The 18,751-nt window shown below is 47.7% G+C and overlaps 1 protein-coding gene across 1 annotated transcript in view; it reads right to left on the bottom strand.

Annotated features, from left to right (window-relative positions):
* Nucleotides 1–9,484: 9,484 nt before the first annotated feature.
* LOC144128398 (uncharacterized) overlaps nucleotides 9,485–18,751 on the bottom strand; it is a 50,425-nt gene continuing 41,158 nt past the window's right edge. The window contains exon 2 of the mRNA XM_077661777.1: nucleotides 9,485–12,384. Within this exon, the coding sequence (XP_077517903.1) occupies nucleotides 9,582–12,296 (2,715 nt within the window). The 5' untranslated portion in view covers nucleotides 12,297–12,384 and the 3' untranslated portion in view covers nucleotides 9,485–9,581. The remainder of the gene's footprint in view (nucleotides 12,385–18,751) is intronic.

Below are 18,751 nucleotides of genomic sequence, written 5' to 3'. Positions count from 1 at the left end.
CGACATCTAAAAGGCGCGGAAGGTCGCTTGGCATCCTGTACTTGACTCCATCTATCTTGGCGAAGAGCCGGATGTCCAGGTGAGTGTCTATTCTGTCGGCGCCCTTTTGTATCGAGCGCAAAACGCCATCTGGGTCTGGTATGAAGGTGTAGCCTGCCACCTGCAGCACCTGCATGAATCGAATAGCAGTAACCTTTTTGTTCGCCACGGCGGTGGCCATCTTGTCGGCGTCCGCTGGGAGGAAATACTTGTTGCCGCCGAGGACCACGACCGTCTTCGGCTGCGCTTTGATGGGGAATTTTTCGCCGTTGAACGAGAGCGCCGTGACGACGTTCTCGGAGTTGCGCACGGGAACGACACCGTAGCGAGTGTACAGCATGAATAATACTCTGCTGGGCATGTTCCGTTTTTCGAGCTCGGCGACCAGCTTGCCCAAGTCATACGGTATTATGTACACCTTGCCGTCCATCTTGAAGCGCAGGTCGAGTACGACCGGAAACCGGAACATCACGTTACTAGCGTTAACGCCCCGAACGACTCCGGTGTCTTTCATTACCTCCACCGTCATGTTTGCGCGCTGTAAGGCTGAGAGTATGTCGCCGACTTGCAAGCTTTGCGGGCCCCTCAATGCTGACTCCAGGTCGGCAGGAATTTCAAACTTCTGCTCAAGGACAGTGATGAACCTGACCGGCGTAGCTCTGATATAGTAATGCACATCTCGGTAGGTGGCGCGAGGAAAGCTTTCCCCTGGAGTCTTACTGAAACGAACTCCGAACGCTTCCAGGAGCATCTGTGCCTTGTAGAGTTCGGCTGGCTTGTCCTTATAGGTGTTGAGAAATTTCACAATGTCCCCAGGAAAGTAAAAGTCTTTTCCTTCGGCATTCATTGGCTTCCTCTGCAGCGCCTGTGGGAAGCGATGTGTTTGGCCAAATACTTTGAAAGCGACAATCCTGCCTGAGTCGTCCTGTGAGAATACTGCCCCGAGCTGACGAAGCGCGGTGAGCACCCGAACGAGCAGTCTGTCGCTTCTGGATATATGGGCGGGGAGTTTGGCAGCTTCCTTCGGCAGGATGAAGTTTTCTCCAAGACTGTTAAACCTTAACCTCACCGCAAGCGCCTTGGGAAATTGGATAGAGCTCCCCCCAACTGAGACACTGGTAACTGATTTTCCCGGATCTGGAAATTGCACTCCCATATCTACTAGCATTCGGTAAATGGCCGCAAAGTGATTGGGAAAGTTGAGCAGGACTTCGAGTGTGCTGCGGATGGTGTCGTTGACACCTTTGGAGTCCGGGGGGATAACGAAAGGCTGAAGGACGTCGATAATTTCTGTTTCTGGGTAAAGCTTGAACCATGACCCTTTGGCAGAGGCTGTCGGCTTAATCTTGGGTGTGGTCTTAGGCGTTGACTTGGGCGTTGTCTTGGGCGTGGTCTCGGGCGGGAACGTGCTTGTATATTCTGGAGCCAAAGTGGTTGTTTCCGGCCCGCCGGCTGCTGCTTTCAGCGCCAGAACCAAACCTATCACCGGTAACACGACGTGCAGCTGCATCCTACGTCTTGTTCAGTCACAACGTGGTGGTAATTTTCCGCTTTCTTGCGATCCTTCTCGCAGGTCCTCTCGATACCAGCGTTTCCTAAGAGAAAACAGAGCTCGCGTTATTAATATTATTATTAACATAAAACCTGCCAGTAACAAGTGAACTGTTTGTTTTTAAATTGTTTTAGTTTGATGTATTGTGAGGGCAAGAAAATTGTTTTGCCGCGCCAGCTTGGCGGGCGAAGTCCCATAAGTCGCTATTGGCTTAGACAGCCTGATGAATATTGTAATTGTATATGGTGGCTATTATTATTATTATTATTATTATTATTATTATTATTATTATTATTATTATTATTAGCAAGCAAGAAAGCAAGAACTCGCAAGAAATTTTGCAGTCAGCGCTCGTGTACATTTTCAACCGTATAGCTAACGTAGCAGCAAGTCCCCTGCTTTTTGAACCTAGTCGTGCAAACCATTGTATAGGCGCTCACCCTCCCGCATTATCTTGTATTTCTATCCCCTGTTGGCAATAAATACTATTGTGAATTTATGATTTGTTATTATATGAATTGTTCTGTTTGACAGATGACCTCAACGTCAGTATTTTATGCCCAAGCAAATTTTCTTTCAGATTGGCTGACCTCACTTTCCGCATGCGGAACTGAGAACGCGACTAATGCCCCGACGCGTGAGGAATTCATGAAGGATCGTCTGAAGTCATGTCTTGACCCCATTGCTGTTCGTGCGCAGAATCACACATTTGCCTCATTCGTCATTTCGCCACGGCTGGCGGATCATTTTTATCTGCCTGTCGTTCTTTTCCTCAGTATAGGCTGTCTGTAACTGCTTCACGCTGCAGTTATGCTAATAAGATGCCCGTGACAATTATGTATGAAAGAAATTTAGGTACGTTAAAACGCTTAATTGAAGGCGGCCTTCTGTAGGTAGTTTCTACAAATATGTAAAGCTGTCCATAAACTTGAGGAGCTGAAAAAATTGTACTCGAAAAATTGTGCGTAACAAAAGCAGAATCACAAGTTCCTAAATCCGGACAATCTGAGGCCAATCGCGAATAGACATTGCCTTTGCAAACGTTTTAAACGTGGTCCTAAAAACAAAGACTTTCATTAAGAATACACAGCCGCCAGAAACAGGGTTATGGGGCTTATTCGATCCGCACGGCGTCTGTACTTTCGGCAGAAGCTCGAACGATCCGTTAAAGCTCCTGCAAAGATGTGGTCGCTGATTAATCCCCTTCATGCAAAACGATGGGAACGTGCAGTGCTCTCACGTATTGGTAGGTGACCCTGTTTCGAAAGGCGATGATTTGAATAAGTATTTCACGCTCGCGACAACACTGGCAGCAACTCGATAGGGCGTTAAATGCGCACTGTATCGATAGCTAAATCATCGTCCCGGAAGCCACGGGACATGCGCACACAGTCGGCTTCTCTGGGAGAGGAGGCCGCCCTTCTTTCCAGTAGTGGCTATAAAACTAGCGCGCAATAAAGCACTACGTTCCTTCCCCTGCAGCCATGCTGTCATGTTTTATCGGCGGTAGCAGCCGATACACACTAAGAGAATAGTTATCAGTGCCCGCATACCTTATTCCCAGGCTGTGATAGGAAGATCACCACGGAACACCATGAACTCATGACCGTATAGTGCAGCGGGTTCGCGCAAGGGACCCAGGGACTTGGGTGTCCAGAATCCCTGAGCCATAAAGTTATTCTTCTCTCTTTTGCCAGGTTTGCATTTAGCTTCAAAAGAAATAAGCTCGCTGGAATAGATGGCATGTCTTGTTCACTGTTAGAACAAATTTTCACGCTCCTTCGAATTTTATGCTCTTTGTGATTAGTCGATTTTTGGAAAACTCTGCAATGCCAGAAAACATTTATTTCGTACGGCTGACAGCGACCTTAGTAGCCTATTCAATGGCCCGGGTTTAAAAACCCAGATGGGAGCTGACCAACACGGCCTCCCATGCATTGCTCGAGAATAGGAACTTGTATTTGAGATTCTGGTAGCGGCTTCTCTTTACGTAGTGCTTTCGTGCAGTGGCCATTTGTTCGCGCCTACACGGGTTCGAATCCCAGTCGCGGCAATATCTGTTTATCTATTCACTCAAGGTCAAGTCGAAGATTCAGCGATGGCCCGGCTTTTACAGCTCTAAAAGATGCGACGTCAAAGGGTTCATGGAAGGTTGTACAGGGACTTAGGAGTTGGCTCACGTCAGAGATAAAGATGAAAATTTTATTCGAGAAGGCAAATACCTCGACCAGAACCATGAACATAAAACTTAGCGAGCCATCTATTCGCAATGCAGATACCTCGACCAGAACCATGAACAAAAAAACTTAGCGAGCCATCTATTCGCAATGTTCGCGGCCTATAAGTGACGCGGCGAAATCCGGGATGGTAAAGCCCCTCAATGAAGCAAAAGTAACGAAAAGCTTTGAACTTTTCGGCTGCTCTCTCCTCTCCCAGCGCGCCGCCGGATCATCGGGCCTCTCATTGGCCGAGGCGCCGTGGTCACGTGTTAGCGCGGGCTTTTGGGCTCCGCAGCAGACGCCGGCGCCATTGTCGGGGGTAGAAATCGCGCCCCGTTTTCTTTTTGTGCGACAGAGGTTTCGCGGGAAGCATTTCTAAACCTTTGATGGCGTCTACGCGCTGCGAAGATGCCAAGCTTCTCCTGCGCTTACGGAAGCAACAATCGAGTAGGAAATGGGGAAAGGTTTCCGTCATTCCTCCAGGAAAAAGCAGCGCGGCTCGCCGAACGGTCTGGCCGAATATGATCGGCCGGGATTAACTTTGATAATGTGCTGGATCCGCGCCCTTGCGATGCGAGTGGCCTTTCTTCATTTGTCAGTCGTGTTTCTTCCGAGGATTCGGTGTGAAGCGCGAGCGACTGCAGTCTTTCTTCGCAGTTAACGGAATGGTTGTAGGTGGATTCATTCCGAATGCTCACGTGCAACGAAAGCCAAGCTTCTCGTTGTTCTAGCCCCGCCGCTTTGCTAGGCTCGGAAAGCATAGCCCTGATGTCGCGCGCGTTACGTGGGTCATTGGCTTGGCTGTAGTTGAACTCGTTCGCCGGCTCGACTCGTAAGTTGCGCTTCATGTTGTTTGAGCCACGTCGTTTACGGTGCTCGCTTTCATCTTTCGCGCATCGTTGGACATATTTGTTTTGCTTCAATCGCACTCCTTCGCCCACGAAATCGATGTCAAAGGTGTGGCTCTCGCTACTGAAGCCCCGCTGTTGATGCTGCTCGCGGTGCAGGTCGAACTTTCATGTTGCGCACGCTGCTGACCGTGTTTGCTCTGTCAGGGTTCAGTCTTCATACCCTGCCGTTACTGTGTTAGGCACAGTAACGGTAGCTATCGCTTGAATACTTCATATCTGCGTGGATAATACTTGAGAATGCAAGCGAGGACCTCCATTAAACATAGTTGCAGACATTTCCTTCTTGTGTTTTCAATTTTCAGTTTAAGCAACTTCCTAAACGAACAACATTTTTGGTTCAAGCAGGACTGAGTAATAATAATAATAATAATTGGTTTTGGGGGAAAGGAAATGGCGCAATATCTGTCTCATATATCGTTGGACACCTGAACCGCGCCGTGAGGGAAGGGATAAAGGAGGGAGTGAAAGAAGGAAGGAAGAAGAGGTGCCGTAGTGGAGGACTCCGAAATAATTTCGACCACATGGGGATCTTTAACGTGCACTGACATCGCACAGGGCGCCTTAGCGTTTTTCCTCCATAAAAACGCAGCCGCCGCGGTCGGGTTCGAACCCGGGAACTCCGGATCAGTAGTCGAGCGCCCTAACCACTGAGCCACCGCGGCGGGGTACTGAGTAAACCGGAGTTTTGGTTTTTCAGCGCTTGAATTTTTTTTTTGCACGCTGATTCGCCCCAAAGCAAATAATTAACTACGACAGTCCTGGCTGCTGCGCGTTGTGCCTGGCAATTACACGAGGGAAATTAAAAAGCCATTATTGTTTATGCTGACCGAAGATAACATTCTAGTTAATCATGCAGCGTTGTAGATATGCGCGAAGCAGCGGTTAAAAGCCTTTTTTGATTGCTGTTAATCAATCCAAACAATTAACCCGACATCAAAATTATTCTGGCCACAACCGTGTTACAGTGCGCATCAAGGGCATCGTAGTCACCTATTCACAAACAAACATCAAGGGACTACCGTCCGTCGGATCCTTCGAACGTTAGCCTGCGAGGTGTCGGAGGTATAGTAGCTCCGAAATAATCGTCAAGATTTCCTGCATTAAAAAAAAAACTTCAGATGAGTATGCACCTACGCACTAAATAGCGCAGCCGACTGCACGAGCAAACGCTCCGCAATCCGTTCATATAAAGTACATAGGCCGCACGTCTAGTCTTATGTCGTTTCACTTCCCCTTGGCGGAGTCAAGTTTTGAATAAGAGAGCTCAAAAGATGCCGGTCGAAAAGTAACACTCCGGGGATATTCACTGCTGTGCCGCGAGCTCGCTCGCGCATGCCACTTCCACCGTGTGCTTGTAAGGAACGGTCCCTTACGGGCTGATCCAAACATACCTCCTGTCCCTTCCTAATAAATGTTTTCACCACCACCACCACCACCACCGTCTGTTGTTAGTCTTCGCTCGTCCTGCCTACTTGAAAATTGGTTGAAACGTCGGTGCACACCCCAACTACGCCGTAAGGGAAGTGATAAAAGAGGGACTGAAAGAAGAAAGAAAGAAAGAAAGAGGTGCCGCAGTGGAGGGCTCCGGAATAATTTCGACCACCTGGGGATATTTAACGTGCACTGACATCGCACAGCACACGGGCGCCTTATGCGTTTCGCCTCCATCGAAACGCAGCCACCGCGGTCGGGTTCTCTTCTGTTTTCTGTCTCCTGCGTAGTTAGATGTTTTTATAATCATGGCACACCAACTAGCTAATCAGCTCTAACTCCTTCAATCCGTCTATTTCACCATGTTGTAGTCATCTTAAAAGATTGGTTCTAAAATAGATTGGTCTTAAAAGATTGGTACAGTGTCTAACACTCGCCTTTACTTCAGTGCAGAGGTTTACATGGACCTATGTAAGGTCACGCAGCTTGCGCTAGTAGTTTTGTGCGCGTGACGTCACAACGCGCGCCTCGCCGCGGAAGGTTACTGTGCTTCGCGCGCTCGCCGCGCCATCTGGCATGACGTCACACCGAGCCGCTCGCCGTCGCCGCCGCCGTTTGATAGGACGGGACACCGCGTTCCTCGTCGTCGCACTCGCCTCCGCTCGCTTCGACAGCTGCGTCGCATGCGTGATAAGATGTCGCAGGATTGAAAAGGAGAGCGGGCGTGCGCCGCAACCACAGTTGAGGCGACAGTATGGACGGCGACAATTCTGATAAGATGGAGGAGGCCTGGAATTGACAGCGGAACGAGATGAAGAGGAAACGAATCGCCCAGGAAACAGACGAACAGCGCGCCGAAAGACTGGCTAAACGCCGCCGTGAATATGCCGCCGCGAGACAGGCACGTTTAACGTCCGGTGTCTCGACAGCTAGCAGCAGCGACAGCAGCCGGAGGAGAGACCTGAGTCCTGCTTCGCTGAAGACGGCCCGTGATGAACGATGGAATGCGACCAAGAGACTTCAGCGGCGGGCTCAAGAAACCGAAGAATAACGTGCCGTTAGCCTAGAGAATAGGCGTAAGAGTGACGCGACCCCTTCAATCTTTGGATAGCATCGGTGCTGAAATCAAACATGGACCTACAGGTCATACTGGACGTTTATGCCTGCGCTTCATACGTTGTGGAATATGTGAACAAGGCCAACCGGGGAGTTTCACACTTGCTTTCGCTACATATATCCTGGCATAGCCGAGCTAAGCCACTGCCGTTTTTGACTTGTAGGCTTGCGAAACAGCAACGGCATTCGAGACTCCAGTTTCAGGGAACTGAAGATCCTCTGCAGAGAAGCACAGGAACTAACAACTCAGTCGAGGCGAGAACAAAACTCATACTGTAGACACCGATATGTTCGGTTTATTTGCCAGGACCGACCCATTTACCAGCAGCACCCAATGCACGGTGATAAACCTCCCCATTCGTACATGTATGGCAAACAACCTTGTGCATAAGTCTCTTTCGCATGTCCTCTTGAGAACACTGTCATTCACTCTAGTTGCTGCTCAGTGAAGTCAAAAACAACGCGGCGCTCCAAAGTCATTTTGTACCGGCAAACAATGCCCCACGCCAAAGTCGTCATGCGAGGAGCATGGAGGTCGTAGTGGTGGCGCGAGCAATCAACGTGCAGCACTGCACCAAAGGTTAATTCGGACCCTATTCTATGTCAGCATCTATGCAGAACATTACATATCAATCTCAGTTATATACCCGCCCTAAGGTGCCAACGATTGAACGGAATGACATCGTGCCATGCCAACAAGCGCACGACACTTTAGCCGGCGGAAATTTCAGCGTCCATTACACTGAATAAAATTGTATTGCATTACATAGCATTGTATTGTATTTAAGTGCATTGTATTTTATTTTGTTGTATTGCATTGTACTGTACTGTACTGCACTGTACTATGTCGTATTGTGTTTAATTCTATCACTAGCACAACAACAGTGCACACTTCCTGTGGCGGCAGAGGCAGAAGTTTTGGAGCAGCCACCTTTTCACTCCACTCCTTCCTTTATTATTCGAGCGCTCTGAACACCTGTTCGAGAAGTTTGACCTCGGAAGAAAACAATGTAGAGTGCGTTCGTTCGTGACTACGTACTTTTCTTCTATCTTGAGTTAAGAGTTGCTGTTCGACGGCGTGCATAGTTTGTGTGGCACACAGTGTGGAAATTTCAGTGTACTTGCATATATGAGTTTTTATTGGTCCTATGTACACCGTGTACTTGGTTGTCGCTTCTGCCGGACGACAGGCTGCAAACCCACTTGTGGCTTTGTGTGCCCGTACCAGTTTGTAAATTTCTTAAGGATATCATTATTGTATGCAAATGATCAAAAGGAACACGCAGCCGTTCTTTCGAACGCTCCTTTCTTAATCACCTCTTCTCCGCCGCCTTCTTCTTCTGCTGCATTCATTTACTCTTCTTCGCATTACACGTAATATTTTTAGACCGCAGCTCTTAGGCGCCGGTTTGTGGATTCCGCGTCGTCGGATTAGCCGGCGTGACACTCCACCTGACCAACGTGGCAGGTAGTAGCAAAGCGAAGCGTCACCTGTACACCCTATAGCCCGGCCGCGGCGGTCGAATCTCTACGGAGGCGGAATTCTAGAGGCCCGTGTACTGTGCGTTGTCAGTGCATGTTAATGAACCCCGGGGGGTCGAAATTTCCGGAGCCCTCCAGTACGGCGTCCCTCATAGCCTGAGCCGCTTTGGGACGTTAAACCCTCACAAAACAAATCAAACATAGCCACATAAAAGTGCAAACATGTAGAAGATGCCGAGGATAGAGACCGTGCATGACATTAGGCTTCCGGGATTTCAGCCGAGCAGGTTGCAGTTCTGTCCGTCTTTGGAGTTCTTTAGAACTGCAGCCTGGTCGGCAGAAGACGGCTTGTGATGCACGATCTTCTACATGTTTGGACTTTCTACCAAGCAGCGCACTCCTCCTGACTGATAACAGCCGCAACCCTGGATAACACATGCATTCTGGGACTGCCCACACATTCAAAGCACCCTCCGCCCGGTCTTTCTAACAAGTCCCTGCTGAAACCACTATATTTCGCAAGCGAACGACTCCGCGCACAGCATAAAGCTGTGGTTGAGGGCATCATTGCTGTCCTGCCGTCTTGACACAGAAACTTGTTTCACTGAACAAGTTTTCTCTCTAGATCTTTCCACCCAGATTGATGTCTACGCTAACTGTTTCACTGTTACATAGAATAGTGTGATCTGTGCTAAGTTGTCCTCTTTTCTCAGCTATCGATCAAAACAAAGACGTGAGTCAATGCGGTTTGAGTTTATTAAGTTCGTAGCCCTAACGCGCGCGTTGGACGTAAGCGGAACCTTGGAAGCAGGTTTGAAGGCAGCGGTTGCTCTACCTGACGGTGAATTTTTTCCCTTGGAAGGAGAAGTTTTTCACGGGGCCGTCTTTGCCGGCTATTTCGATTCCAGCTGCGCGGAGCGTAGCCCGCACAGCCTTCCAGTCCCAGTTGCCCTTGGAAAGGACCTTGGCCAAGTTGCCGAGTTCTCCCGGCACTCGGTATTTTTTCCCTGTCTTGTCGACCTGGACGAGGACACGGAATTTCTTGGGGAATCGCATCTGACGGCCCTTAAACCGAAAACCGTAGAAATTGTTCTCGCCGTCGATGTCCAGCTTAGCCCCCTTCTTCATCAGAGCGACCACGACCTCGGCGAAGCTGAAGTTTTTGAACTTCTTGTGCAGACTGAGCATCTCCCTAGGCATCCAGACTTTCTTGCCTCGTATCGTCACCTGGACGCTCTCATCCGCGCCACCGACAGGGTACAGCTTTCCCTCGAATACGATAGAAATGATGTCGCCCGTGGGAGAGAGGTTCACTTTGGAGCCGTGCGCTTTTAACAACTCGATCAGAATCTTGACTGCGCCAGGTCCGTTACGGCTAGCGTGGGACACGGCTGCTTTTATATCTTTCGGAATTGTAAACGTATTGTTGCTGATATTAATGACGAGCGCAGCGCTCGGTCCGCTGTCTATGCCTGATTTCATGTTCACTTCGTATTTGATACCGTTAAACATGATGACCAGTTTACTGCCTTTCCTGGCAAATATTACACCGCATTGTTCTAGCTGCTGCATGATGTTTCTAATCTGGGGTGGATCCAGACTGCGAACGATTTCTACAAGCCGCTCGAGGTCAGTGGGAACCCTGTATCTTTTACCGTCCAGATTCACAAAGAGCCGCAGCTCAACATGAAGGTCGATTTTGTCCGCACCTTTCTGAATCGTGCGCAGAACGCCGTCAGGTTCAGGAACGAACGTGTATCCTGCCAGCTGCAGAGCCTGCATGAACTTCAATGGAGGAACTTTTTCTTTGACCAAAAAGTCGACCATTTTCTGGGCTTCCTTCGGCAGAAGAAATTTGACACCGGTGAGAACCACGACGGTCGTCGGCTGCACCTTGATCGGGAATGTTTGGCCACTGAAAGAGAACGCGATGACGGCGTTTTCTTTGTTGCGCACTGGGACGACGCCATAGCGACTGTACAGAATGGATACGATTTGGCTGGGCATGTTTCTCTTTTCGAGGTCGCCGATGATCTTGGGTAAGTCGTAAGGCACTATGTACACCTTATTGCCCAGTCTGAAGCGCAGGTCCAGCGTCACCGGGAATGGGATGGTGACTTTATTGACGACGATGTCCAAAATGACCCCAGTCTTTTTGTGCACATTCAAGAGGACGTTGGCGCGCTGCAGAGCCGTAAGGATCGCGCCGACCTGCAGACCTACGGGGCTCTTGAACATTGAGTCCAGGTCGGAGGGAATGTCGTACTGCTTAGCGCCGACAGTGATGCGGACGTTAGGCACACTCTTGATGCCATAAGGCTTGTTTTGGTAAGTGGTACGCAGGGCTGCTCCACCTGAAACCTTGTTGAAACGCACACCGAGTATTTCTAGGATCCCCTGCACTTTGGAGAACTCGGCTGGCTTGTCTTTAACGAACGTGAGAAGTATACCGATTTCCTTCGGAAGGTTGAACTTTTTGGAGCTGACGACGACTTCAATATCCAAGGGCCGCCTGAAGTTTTCCTTTTGTCCAATCACTTCAAAGCCGGTCACTCTGCCCGTTTTGTCCAAAGAAAACTTGGATCCAAGCTGGTGAAGCACCGTAACCAAGACGGCAAGCTCTGCCGCGTGCCTCGAAACATAGTCTGCGACTTTGCCGCTGTCCTTCGGCAGGTGGAACTCCTTGTCCTTGACTGTAATAATGAAGTCCACCTCAATTGGCTTCGGGAGAGGGATAACGTCCACGCCAATGGTGACATTGTGGACCGGTTTTCTCAGGTCCGTAAACTTGACGCCCAAATTCACGAGAATTTCGTAAATGGTTGCAAAGTGGTTGGGGAAGTTCAGCAGAAGTTCTAGGCTGGCGCGCACAGTATCGTTGATGCCCTTGGAAACGGGCGGGATGGAGACAACCTTATCAACTTCAGGGACTCTGGTTCTTGGCCTTGGCGGGACGGGAACCGAAAGAGGAGACCTCTTTGGAGTCGTCGGCTTTGCTTTTTGCTTAGGCGTGCTCTTCGGCTTGTATGGGGTTCTCGGCGTGAACTTGGGAGGCGTAGATCGCCGTCTTGTAGTAGCGGGCTTTCGGCTTAAGCGCCTCGGCGTGACCTTCTTAGGTATAGCTGTCGTCTTCAGGGTTCCGGGCCTGGGCCTCGGCGTTGCCTTTTTCGTTGCCTTAGTGGTCGGCCTGGGGGTAGTCAACCGCGGCCACTTTGACACAATCTCCAGGAGAATGTCTCCCAGCTCTGGATATTTCTTGACCACTTTCTCGATTCTCGACTTGACGTTCTTGGGGACAAAGACCCACTCGACGCCAATTCGCACCCTAACCTTATCAGCGCCCGGCTTCACCTTGGTCAGCCTGTACGTGATATCGGCGAGTATTTCGGCCCTCGGCCCGCTCTCGGTGGATACCGTGTGGTTGTGCACGTAGATAACGCGCGCCGCACAGTGTGCCGGGCAGGATTCCCGCTGTGCGAGGCCCGTTTCCCCTGATGCCCAAAGCAGGAGCAACGTGGCAGACGGGACCACAGCGAGCAAGTGCATCGTCAGGTTCAGTTCTGCTGCTCGTATTCCCGCTTCTGACGGTTGTTTCTGTTGTCGCCTGCACGGATCCCTTCGTTTTCACCGTGTCCTAAGAAGGAGAGAAAGTAACCGTTGTTAACGCTATTATTGCTAACGCAATCATCAAAACACCGCCAGACCGTCATCAGCATCGGTGACTACACGGTCAAGCCCAATTCAGACTGTCATGCAAGTTGTTTGGTTCGCAGTACTTGCCCCATGTTATATTATTTTCTTCAGTCTTGCAGCGCACCCAAAGCTGCCCATCACGTAGTCCTGTCTTCTAGCTACGAATCTGTGCCAATAGTTTGTTATTTTTGCTAACGCTTCGTACAGTGCCCCAAGGCTCGACGACTGCAGTCACATCGCAAATCAATTAAAGTCGGCTTCAAGCCGCAACCAAGCAAGGTTTTAGGCAAGCTTGCAGAACCGGCGCTCCTTTTTACTTTTTAACGCGCGAAAGCTCGCTTTTGCCGCTAAATTTCAAACTGGGCAGGACACCACAGTAACCAGTAGCTCCAGAGCGTAGTTTTCCGTCTTCCTTATTCTAAAACACCATATGTAGGTCCTTCACGTCAACAAGCGTCACATCTGTTTAGTCTTTGTTGTTGAAACGGCACCTTAATTTACCAGTTCTTTCCAAATGCATTCGCCCCATCTTTCTTTTTTCGGTATGAACGCGTTTCAAATGAGCGTAGCCAGTATAAAAAGCGAACGGTTCTTGGAAATATTGCTTCAATGCTAAGCAGTCTTTTGCAGTTTTTTTTAGTGGTCTCCTTCTCTCAACGGAGTTTTTAGAAAAGGCACTTAAAGGGACCCTGAGAATAACTCTTCGCAGTTTTTGCTCTCAGTAAAAATTGATTATAGAGCTCTTTCTGGGTATGTTTACGTTTTTCAGTCAGCAAGAGACGCATTTTTTGCTGAGATAACCTTACTTAAAAAAACTGGCGGTGGTTTAGCTGTGGCTAAACCTGGAGTGACACGATAGCTACAGCTGGCCGAGTGGAACTTGGTCACGTCACGAACCACGTGATCAGCCACGGCGCCGCGCCGCCGGCAGCTGCTCCGCACCACGTGACCAACCGCGCTGAAGGCTCGAAATGCTACCGTAATGTAGCTATTGCTACAAAACTTTCCTGCCGCTCAATTACAGCTCGCGACATCGACACCGAAAACGTCTCCATGATCACTGTTTTAAGGGGAACGGTACTGTAGCGTAGCCTCCGAAAAGAAAAAACTGCGTTCAAGCGCGGCAGTTTATTGAGAAACTGGCCGTTAGTGGTGACAAGTGAATATCATTGTTTGGCCTTTTATAGCCTATAAAAGCTCAGCTCCTCATGTGGTTTAGCTAAAGCTATACAGTTGAACTCTGCTGAAAGATATGATAAAGTTGGTCCGAAAATAAGACAAAAATTTTTGTAGTCCCAACGTTACGAAAGGTTTTTCTGTAGTATCGAAATGTTGTTTGTTATTGCGACAAAACTTGCTCTCTCCTTACGACAGTGGTCTGTACAATAGTACATAAAGTCCTGTTGTCAAGACAAATATTTCTGTTCTCAGGTACCAAACTGCTACAGGAAAATCTATTGTGACAACAAAGAAATAATTGTTTTCTGTAAGGAAGTAGCAACTTTATCATAAGAATGCAGTAATAAATCTATATAAGCCAGCATCAGGTTGTTCTCACTGTTCCTTTAAGTTGCCGAGAACTCAGTTTGTTTAGTTTAGTTCCGGAGCAGCCACATGCAGAAAGGCTGAATTTTCATCGCTTCATTTGTGCCTGGTTTATTTATTTCTACACATTTTCTTCATGTCAGTGTTGGCTGCTCTACATTTAGTGCTGGCAATTTTTGTACATACTCCTTATTTCGCTTTCTGCTTCTTTTTTGTGCAGTTTGAAAGTGTTTTTTTTTCGGTGATTGATAAGTAGCTGAAATTCGTGATGCACTGTGCAAATTTTCTTTTTTATTATTATTTTAGTGCAGCATATATGCAACTTCATAAAACTTTCGCGCAGCTTCTAACCGGTTTCTATATCTTTATTTTATCCTCCCTGCCTTTTGAAGCCTATGATAATATTGCGCTTTTTCCTGTTATGCTGTTTTAGGTGTAACTCTTATCGATGTCTAGGCGTGTCTTCGAAATTAAAAATTTAAGAAATCACAATTATCACATGGTGCTCTCTTAGGTTCCCAAAAAAGGGGTAGCCATTTACTGCTGTGTTTTCTTTAAGGCTGCACTTTTTTTCAGCGCGTAAAAGGAGTGCGCATGCACTTAACTTATTTTTTATTTTATGCAGTCGCTCAACGGCAACAAAAATTGTCAGTAGCTCAACGGCAACAAAAATTGTCAGTAGCTCAACGGCAACAAAAATTGTCAGTAGCTCAACGGCAACAAAAATTGTCAGTAGAGGCTACTAAAATGGGCGCATAGAGGTGGCAATGGTTCGAGCCTGCTGCATCGAAACAAAAGTTTGTAAGCTGCTAAGAAGGCGACTGCAAGAGTGCCGAATCGCTTGGAGGAGGCATCTGTCCCTGATGGGGCTAATTAATGCGACATGCCGTGAAAACTGGAACGACGTAAGAAACGTAAGCATCAGGAAGCTAAAAATAACGGCACCCTAACTGCTATCCAAATCAGCGCATTCTGTGTTCTCTAGCTTGGTTCTATGACGAGACCAAAGCGATGCTTAATGCCCCTGAACTTAGCAAGCTGGGCTCAAAACCTGAGGCGACTTCGTTACTCGCAATCAACCGACAGCGCAAAAAAGGCCCCAGACGCTATCGGCAGTTTCAAAGGTGAAACCAGCCGTCCTGTCACGTGTTCAGCCACACGTGACTAACTCATTTATCCATTAAAAAAGACGCACTTATTTCTCCTAAATAGAAATAATTTAGTAACCTTTGGCACATTATACTCTACCGGGTTAACTGCCCACCTTCATGAATCAAGTGTTAGTTCTCCATTTGTAAAGGCTGGTCAGAGATAACGATGAATATGAGTTTTTTTTTCTAACAAGCAAGAAATTTGCCTCAAGAGGTCGTTAGACGTGAGGTAATTGGGAAAAAGTGGTCCACGTTAACATAAAGATAGAAAGCAATCATGGTAAAGCGACAGCAGATACCATGTTTTATCTGATAAAAATTTCCCAAATGTTTTTACTGTCACGTACCTGAAAAAAGACCGAAAAAATATGACGTCTCGTCGGCGCCGAATTCCACGATGACAAAGAGTACCAGACAAGTGCCTTTCTAAACTTAACGAGCGGCTCCTGCCGTCTTTCGTTTCAACAAAAAAGGCTGTTGCAAGCGACATCACGTGTAATTTTTCTGTACTGAACCTTTAGAGGACAGCGCTCTGGAGGCGCATGCCCAGATATGTCTGAGGTCGCTAGATGGCGCCACGCTCTGGTAAACAGCGCGCCGGCCTGCCGCATCAGGACCAATCAGAGCGTGCGCGGCGGCGGGGCGCAGCACGCGGTAAGCGTTAGCGGTAGTTGTACGCGCTATGCTAAAGGTATCTAGTATTCTCATCGGCACTGCAGTTGGTTTGTGGAATCTGTTCGCCAGCACGAAGGCTCGAGTGCCAGCATCTACAACGATATCCCAGTTTTGGTACCATATTACTGTTTCATGTAAAATCTAAGATCAACAGAATTCATTAAATAGAAAAATTGTTAGATCTTTTCGCCTATGCGGTTTTTTTTACTCTACAGAATTGAGATATGTCAAAATAAAATCATAGCGTAAAATACCCTTTTTCCTGGAGGCAAATCACTTTTTAATATTGTCCCAACAGCGGCTCGCAACCTGTGCACGCCAGCATGCAAGACGGCGACCCTTGAATGGCGACACTATCCGCGCATGCAATGGTCACCTCTTCGTCAGCCTTTAGATGGTCATTCATTTTGAGAAACACTGATATACGATGAATTCAGGAGGGAAATATAGGTGAAGCAAAACAGAGTTATTCATTAATACGCATATGCACTAATGGGGGCACCCATCGAGGGTGAGACATTTACTGCTCCTTTGCTTTTATTACTAGCTAATATTAGTAGTAGTAGTAGCTGTAGTATGAATCGTAGTATAACTAGTAGTAATAGTAGTAGCGTGTACACAGTGTAGCAGCAACCGCAGCAGCAATAGTAGTAGCGACAGTAAGATAGATGCAGTAAAGAAGAGGTATTAGAAGTAGTAGTAGTATTAGTAGTAGTAGTAGTAGAAGTAGTAGTAAACAATGGGCGAAAAAGGCTACCTCTTAGTCTGGACTTTATCAAACATTGATCTTTTCTACACTCCTAGTAAGAAAACATGAGCGCAGTTAAAACTCCATTTAACAAAGTGAAGAGCCGCCACAAATTATTTCGCTATGTCGAGAAATTCATAAAATCGAGGAAGGCATTTTTCCGCCCTTCGAAACCTAAACTCGTAACGCAGCGGCACCCATAAGCTACTGCGGCATCGTATTTGCCGATACCTCACGCCTGCAAGTATTCAAAGTCCGCAAAGGCGGCCCGAATCAACTGTGCGTGAAAGCGCGATCTGGTAAAACGGATTCCAAGCCAAGGTAGGAAGCGCCGCCGACTGCCGAGTCCGTTGTTCCGTGCAGCGGCGCAGCTTGCAGGCCAGTCAAAACAAAACCAGGGCGGTGATTTGGGCGCCCATGTTACTGCTGGCATGCTGCCAGCAAGCTGCGAGACATCGTAGGCAAAATAGTAAGTTTGAAATCAACGCCCTTTTTTTTTTTTGCTCATTTCCTCCCTGAAAGACTTCCTTAAATTATCTTTAGCGGTCTTTAGTATATCGTTTGAATACTATGGGTACCTGCCGGGGAATCAAAACTTGTTCGTTAGACCGGGAACTTCGCAAAATCGGGTTTCGTTAGATCGAGTTCCAGCTATAAATTGCCGGCTCTCTAGCGCACGCCCAAAATGAGGTTTTAATTACTGTATTTATGCCGCGTATTTTATTTACTCTCCAATAAAGAGGAGGCATATATGGGAGTACAAAGGAGCAAAATTTTGACTCCCCAGGCAAATGGTACACAGAGATAACGCCAAATTGATGCACCCTCATTCTTACAGCAGTGCCAGCGGCGGACACAGTTAGGAAGCTGCGAGGGAAACCGGCAGAATAGTTTGGACAACTGCGCTGCTCTAACGTTAGCACGCGACATGCGTTCTTTTCGCGGCCTACAAGCCTTGCGTTATCATAGACGGAGGCGGCAGGAGTCGCCTGCTTCTTGTCTGCTTGTGCTTGTCTTCCTCGTTTGGTTGCCTCTTATCGTAGATAAAGCGATGTAACCTTACAATAAATAGCTCAGTGCTGAAAATAGACCTCACAGCAATTTTGTTGCTCATGCATCATGCCGGAGTTCACGAAAAAACACCGCAGAATAAGTCGGAAAGGAGAACACCGAAATGTAATCGGTGTGACAGTGTTCGCTTTCATCTTCACGTCTTTCAAACTTGGTTTCGTAATCATTGAGGAACAATGTAGCCTCATCAGCTTTATCAGGAGCCTTTCCTCGAAACTGTTGCATCGCAGTTACATGTTGATTGACTACACAATAGTGTGCAGTGGCGCACCGCGCGAACCACACCGAAAGAGCCGTGAAAATGAGGCATCAGCGGGGGATGTAATGGGGTGGCAACGCTATCAAAGGAAGATCGGGTATGGTGGAAGTGCGCTCGAGGCTTTAGAAAAGCAGTTGATGGCTTACTGTAGAGTAAAACGAGCGACAATCCAACGGCGTGTACCCCGACATGCGCTCGTGCAGCAACAGAAGCGAGTAGCGATCTAGCGACTATGGTAACCAAGGAGTCGTCACTCACTGTCATTGCCATACGACTGACCAGAAGCAGACGAGACTCTATGGGGCAGTGCGGACAGCTTGAAATGGCGTTTTTTCTTTTACTCAAATGGTGACTTTCGGAGCATTAAGATCAAGAAATTGCATTTAAAAATGAGAATTAAAGGTGGAGAATCCTTCTTTATGCCCTATTATTTACTAAAGGAAGGAAAATAGGTTATTTTAAACATTTTTGCTCCATATTGATTGAATAAATGTTTCCACGCATTAGTGACCTCGCATGTTAACCTTGCCAGGTAAATAATCTTCATGTTGTGCGTTTCGACAAAAAGATACCTGTGAAAACATTGACATGCTCAAACGCTTCTCTCTGGGACCACTCTGCCACTTTTATTGAAGAATAAACTGGCGAAATTTATCATGTATGTTTTGTGACTTTCTTTTGTCGTTGATTGAATATGCTACAGTGTGGAGGGGTGTGCGGCTATATATGTATATTTTGTCGTAGAGCCTAAATTGGGTTCTGTAATAGGCTTTTGTGCGTATTTCGGTGCGGTCGTCGAGGTACTTTCGTGAGAGATCCATCTCGTGATATTTATCACAACCATCAACAGTATTGTGAC

The sequence above is a fragment of the Amblyomma americanum genome, chromosome 4, assembly GCF_052857255.1.
Source record: "Amblyomma americanum isolate KBUSLIRL-KWMA chromosome 4, ASM5285725v1, whole genome shotgun sequence".
NCBI lineage: Eukaryota > Metazoa > Arthropoda > Arachnida > Ixodida > Ixodidae > Amblyomma > Amblyomma americanum.
This window is presented reverse-complemented; position numbering and strand designations above follow the sequence as displayed.